This window comes from Lontra canadensis, unplaced genomic scaffold, assembly GCF_010015895.1.
Source record: "Lontra canadensis isolate GAN:19392208 unplaced genomic scaffold, GSC_riverotter_1.0 scaffold32, whole genome shotgun sequence".
NCBI classification, from domain to species: domain Eukaryota; kingdom Metazoa; phylum Chordata; class Mammalia; order Carnivora; family Mustelidae; genus Lontra; species Lontra canadensis.
The window spans coordinates 18,980,470-18,986,469 of NW_022631026.1; the positions used below are offsets into that span (position 1 = coordinate 18,980,470).

Genomic DNA, 6,000 nt, shown 5'->3' on the forward strand with positions numbered 1-6,000 from the left:
GGGAAGCCCCGGGATCCATCCTGCCCACCCCCTGCACCCACTTTCTCATTCCCCAGTGACCCTCCCCAGTTACCCGGCCCCTCCGTCCCTCAACCTCCTTGGGTCTCGGTTTCCTCATCAGTCAAATGGAGCCGGTAACAATGCAGGATTGAATGGGAAGATGTGTATAGAACCCTAAACTCCAGCTTGCCGATGAAGGTGTCTGGAAGCATCAGCCCTCCCGCAACACCCCTACTGTAGCTGCCTCCAGCCCCTCGGAGCCGAATGTTCCTTCACGGGGTGAACAGACTAGGTCATCAGTATGGGTGGCAGGAATTACACATCCACGGCTCTGTCATGTTCTAATTTGTAAGGAAAGGTCATAACAAGCTATTAATTCCAAGAGGAAATTTAGCTTCCAAATAGCCTTTCTGCTATGAAATAAAGCAACAAGTGATTTTGTAAATGTTGTTCCTTGTCCCCTAACCTGTCACAGACTCTTTGCTCTAACACCCACATCAGATGCTAGTAGGTCCTGAGTGCATCAAGGTCTCGGGAATGGTCGCTGGTCTCAGGAATGCCCCCCATCAACGTGGCTGTATTTTCTGCCCATCCCCCTCCCCATCTTCATCCACTGGCTGCTGCCTGGTCCTGCCCTTGACCCCCTCTTGCTCCAACACATGACGTGGGGTGGTGCAGGGCAGCAGAAGGCAAGTTGTGCCATAAGAGACCTAGTGGTGCCAGGACCCAGGCCAGGGGAGGGACGTAGGGAAACCCTGCCAGCCACAGCCCAGGCTCCCCTCCAACCCAGTGTCTGACTGTGATTATCGGATTCCTGTTAGTTGCAGACCCTGCAGGTTAAGGCCCATCCCTATTGCCCAGTAATATTATTTCACTAATAAATTCCCAGCAACACCCCATCCTATACCCCACCCGACAGCCAGATTTCACCTGTTCTTCCTATTGGAACCCCAACCTGCTTGCCTCCCATGAGAAGAGCCAGGGGCCGGCTGCATGACTTGCCTGTGACATGTGGGCTACTGTGAGGACCCACTCCCATCCCTCTGTTGATCTCCAGCCCTCATGAGAGCAGAGCATGGGTTTGAGAGAATGAAGGGTGCAGAGAAGGCAGAAGCAACAGAAGCATTCCCAAAGCCCTGAAATCCAGGGTCTGCTTCTAACCATGAAACTTAGTTCATACTCCCCCGCCCCACAGGCCCAGGAGGGAATTCCTGGCTGGAACCAACAGGTGATGGGCAAAGAAAAAGAAGACAGGAGTGGCGGCTGGGTGGCTCAGTGAGTTAAGCCTCTGCCTTCAGCTCAGGTTGTGATCCCAGGGTCCTGGGATCAAGCCCCGCATCAGGCTCTCTGCTCAGCAGGGAGCGTGCTTCCCCCTCGATCTCTCTGCTGCTCTGCCTACTTGTGATCTCTCTCTCTGTGTCAAAGAAATAAATAAAATCTTAAAAAAAAAAAAAAAGAAGAAGAAGATGGGAGGCTGCAGGCAAGAGACAGAAAAGTAAGGAGGGGCAGGGGGTCTGGAGTTCGTGCCTGGTGTCACTCTAGCTGGGCATCTGGCTCCCCCAGCCTCACATCCCTGCCCCCCAGCCCCTGGGCCATCCTCCCTTGATGGGGCTCCCATCCCAGGAGGTAAGCTGGGCCCACAAGGGCAGCGGGCAGGTGAGTGTCGCTTCATTCCACAGCTGGAGGACAGCTGGATGCAGTGTCCTCATAACACATACACACACACCTGGGCTGTTTCCACCCCATCTAGAAATACTGAAGGCGGCGATTCTGTGACTTAAGGAAAACTTTGGCGAGTGGGCCTGGGAACCCAGGCACCTTTTAAAAAGTCACAGTAGTTCCAAACAAGTGACTCAAACTTCTGGAACACAGCCCACTGAAAGCTGGGGCCTCCTGCATTCTATCTCAGGCTCCCAAACGGACCTCGAGAGCCACCTCCTCCTTCCCCACCATCCCCCAAAGCCACAAGGAGGGCCCTGCCTCCACGTCAAGGCCATGCTCTCCTGGGATGCTAACATGGTTATCTTCTATTTACTTATTTCTTTTCCTGTTTCTTAATCTTTTTGGGTTTTTGTCTCCTCTTAATAGTGCCCAAAGGACACCAGCAATCTTGGGTTTAGCATCTGAGGCCCCAAAGGATGGAATTTTTGTTTTGCTTCCTTAATGGACAGTGAAGCACATGGGAGACTCATGGTTCAGGGGCTCCAGCAGAGAGGAAAATGCCCACAGGGACTGTTCAGCAGCTCGGAATGGTTCGGGGTCAGATCACAGACCCCAAATACTGCCATATCCACCTGCCTGTCTGCCCCAGTCTGTGCTTCTACTGATTCCAAGCAGAAGGGCTCCTACCATTCTTCCCCAGACAGCTCCCAGCAGGGCCCTTGACTAGCAGAAGCACAGGCTGAAGTCGACCGACCCAGAAGTCGAGACAGCGACGGCAGACCCAGAGCGGGTCGTCACTTTATGTGAACGGGGTGTTCAGAGAAAAACAAAGGACCTGTTGCTGTACCCACAGGGTTCAGATGCTGCCCCAGCCCAGGGCGAGGCTCCTGCAGAATGAGAGCACAGAGCTTCCCGAGTGAGCACGGTGTGGGAGCCAGAATGGAGGAACAGGAAGAATTTGGGTCCAAGAACCAGGAAAAAGACAAAACTGCAAACTTGTGTTTTCCCTCTAACCGAGTGGGAGGCGATGGGACAAGCCCCACAGGGTTCTTGTGTCAACGCCCCACAGTCCCGCGGGGCCCCTGGGGACTCAGCCCTCAAGTCCAAAAGACCAGGATGATGGCTTTGGCCGAGATGCAGCCAGCATCGCAATAAAGTAGGAAGATCACTGAAACTGGAAGTGAGAAATGGACGCTCCAGGCACGTGACTACTGTACCGACCGATGGGCCTTAGGCAGGTCACTTCCCATCTCTCGAATAAAGGAGGTAGCAGGATTATGGAATTTATTAAGCCCCCCCAGACTCCTCCCAATGGGTTACCAGATAAACACGGAGGCCAAGAATCACATCTCCCGGTCTCTACAGCCCCGCAGCACCTCCAGGCTCTTGGGTCCTGGGCAGAGCACGGGGCTCTTAATTAAGCTGAGGCCAAAATTCCACCCCTTCCAACAAAACACATCCTCAAAGAACTAGCAGACCTTTCACCGCTGTGGTCAGCACGATTGTCCCCGTTTGTGTCCCCACACCACACCTCACGTCATCTAAGTACTCCACACACCCTGAGCTCCCTGCGGCACGAGCAGGATCTAGGGCCATCACACCTTCAGGTCTCCTAGTGCGTCTTCACCCACATTCCCTCTGATCTTGGTAATGAGCACTAAGACAGACAGTCCCCACGTGACAGAGGATCACTGTGTCCGCACGAGTTAGACAGCTGCTGAAGCTAGCCCGTGACAGGCTGGAGATCAGAAGCCAAGGGGGCTCCTTTCCCCACAAGAGGTCTTTCTGGAGGGATCAAGGGCAGGGACTGGCTGGGACATGGCTGGGATAACTACCGCCCCAGAACTAGGCCTCATGGGCCTTCCTGTCACCCACTTGGGCAGGACACCAGTGACACAATGGCCCTGAGGCCCAATGTCCGGACATCCTCCACTCCCTCAGGCCCAGCATAGAAAGCTCTAGCGCCAAGCCAGGGGGTTGAGGGAGAGACGGTCTTCCTGCACAAGCAGCTGAGATCCCCAGAAGCACGTACCCACCCCAATGCATGTTGACTCAAGGGCCAAGAAAACAGTGCCATCCCACCCCGGAAACTGTGGCCACCCTGGATGAGAGGTGGCGGGAAGGGAAGCCCCAGGGCGGGACCCGAGGCAGGACTCACCTCCCTCAGCAAGTGCGTGCCCTTCAGCCCGTCCTGCTGCTGCTGCTGGGCCACGGTGACCCCCAAGACGAGTGTGTGCACGACACAGGAGACCACGGAGATGATGACAATGGGGCTGAGGCTGAGCGGCAGCGTGATGAAGAAGGAGAATACGAAGAAGGTCTGCCAGCCCACCGAGTCGCTGGCTGCATGGGCTCTCGAAAAGTTCAGGCCCAGGTAGGAGAAAATCTGGGCGGTGATCAGCAGCCACAGCATGTAGGGCACCACTTTCCGGGTGACCCGGTCGGGGAGCAGCCCCTTTTTGCAGAGCACGAAGAGGAGGAGGTCCAACAGCAGTCCCATGGCCGCCACGAGGAGAGGAGCCAGCTTGTCGCTGGAGAAGACCACAGCGCACATCACCACCACGTAGCAGTCAAAGAGGGCCGCGAACACCACCAGCACCAGCAGGGTCTCGTGGCGCTGCCGTTTGAAGTAGGTCTGATACAAGTTCTCCAAGGACTCGGGCACGAAAGTCAGCCGCATGAACCGAGGCAGGCAGAGGCAGGATCCCGAGTTCCGGACCGAGATTTCGTGGGTCCGGCCCACCCCGCGGTCAGGGTCAGAGGGCAGGCTGACCGAGTACTCCGCGGAGTACTCGGCCGAGTACTCAGGCTCGGAGAAGCCCTGGTTCCTCGGCATCCTGGCTGCCGGCTGCTTCTACTGGCCCAGGAGAAAGGGACCGGGAACGGAGGGAGGGCTCCGGACTGGGCCACCTACCAGGGCTCTCGGAGAGCTGGGGGAAACGGAGGGCCAGCCACCTCCCGCAGCAACGCACCGCAGATCTCCAGGGCACAGGTAGCGCGGGTCATCTGGAACTTAGAAGGACATCGCAAAGTAGAAACACCTCTGCTTTCCTGCCGGTGGTTCCGCACGACCCACCCTACCCCTCCTGAGAGGATCGCTGCGCACGACGCTCCAGGACCAGGGCCTTCTCCAGCCACCCCCACACTCAGGCCACCGCCCGGCCACACACGCGCACACACACACACACACTCCTATCCTCGTGGAACAGCTTCTTGTCTCCGGCTGGCCGAAAGGCCTGGCCACCCCTCCACCCCTCACACTCCGGGTCCGTCTCTGTGTCATCTCTGCTCCCTCAGTCCCTCACTTCCTCACCTAAAACGCCGTCAGGCCCAAGCCTTAGAAGCGGGAGATAAAACGTGCCCGAGAGCAGCTGGAACCATCCTCGGGATTCCCGAATCTTCCCTCTGTTTACTTCCTTTTCCCACCCGACCCCTGGAGGCCCGGGCTCTCCACCTCGGGGCACTACCTGCCCTCCGGAAGGCTGGCCTGCCCCTGCGTTTACCTGTGCGGGAACTCGGGAGCCGCGTGCTTCGGCCGGTCCCTGCGCGAGCTGCGGGGCTGGGTCACGCGTGTGGCGGGCGGGGGCAGGAGGGCTCAGCACGCCCGGGGACCGCGCCGCCCCGCCAGCGCCCGGATCCCCGGTCCCCGGCCGGAGCGCGAGCACCCCCCAACCCCCGCCGTCAGGCCTGGGATCCGGCAGGGAGAGGCGCGGGGCTGCCCCTCAGCATCCGCGGGCGCCCGGCGGCAGGAGGAAGGAGGCGGCTGGGGCTAGGAAAGCGGGGGGCGCCCGCCCCTGGGGCTGCGGCTCGCGGCGCGATCGGACCCCTCCTTCTCGCCCCCCGCGATGGCGGCGGTGGCGGCAGCGCGGCTAGGGGCGCACCCGGGGCCCTCCCGGACCGGAGCGCGGGCCGAGGCCGGGGCAGCCCGCCAGCATCCTCCGGGCCGCCCGCGCGCCGAGCCGAGCCAGCCGAGTCCGGGCGCGGCGCGCTGCACTGTGAGTCCCCGCGCGGCGCCGGCGGATCCCGGGCCACGCGCGCTCCAGGCCCCTGGAGGCGGGCGGCGCCCCTCCCTCCCCGCAGTCGCCGCCCTCTCGACGAGCGCGTCCGGGAGTTGGTGGGGTGGGGGGGAGCGCCCCGCTCCAGCCCCGCGGCCGGCGGGGAGAAGGAGGGGAAGGGCGCTGAGGAGAGCGGGGGCGAGCGGCCGAGGCGCCGGTGGCCCCGCGCTCTGACCCGGGGCGGCGAGCAGGCGGCGGCCGCTCGGTGGAGGCGCCGCGGTGGGCGGCGGGCAGGAAGGATGGGCGACCCGACACCTAGCTCCGCGGTAGGCCGGGTCTCTGG

General features: G+C 60.2%; 1 protein-coding gene across 1 annotated transcript in view; it reads right to left on the reverse strand.

Annotated features, from left to right (window-relative positions):
* ADCY3 (adenylate cyclase 3) overlaps positions 1–5,438 on the reverse strand; it is a 75,900-nt gene extending 70,462 nt beyond the window's left edge. Inside the window, exons 1-2 of the mRNA XM_032866963.1 lie at positions 5,166–5,438; positions 3,821–4,674 (exon numbers count right to left, since the gene is read on the reverse strand). Coding sequence (XP_032722854.1) covers positions 3,821–4,498 — 678 coding nt within the window. The 5' untranslated portion in view covers positions 4,499–4,674; positions 5,166–5,438. The remainder of the gene's footprint in view (positions 1–3,820; positions 4,675–5,165) is intronic.
* Between the last annotated feature and the right edge of the window lie 562 nt (positions 5,439–6,000).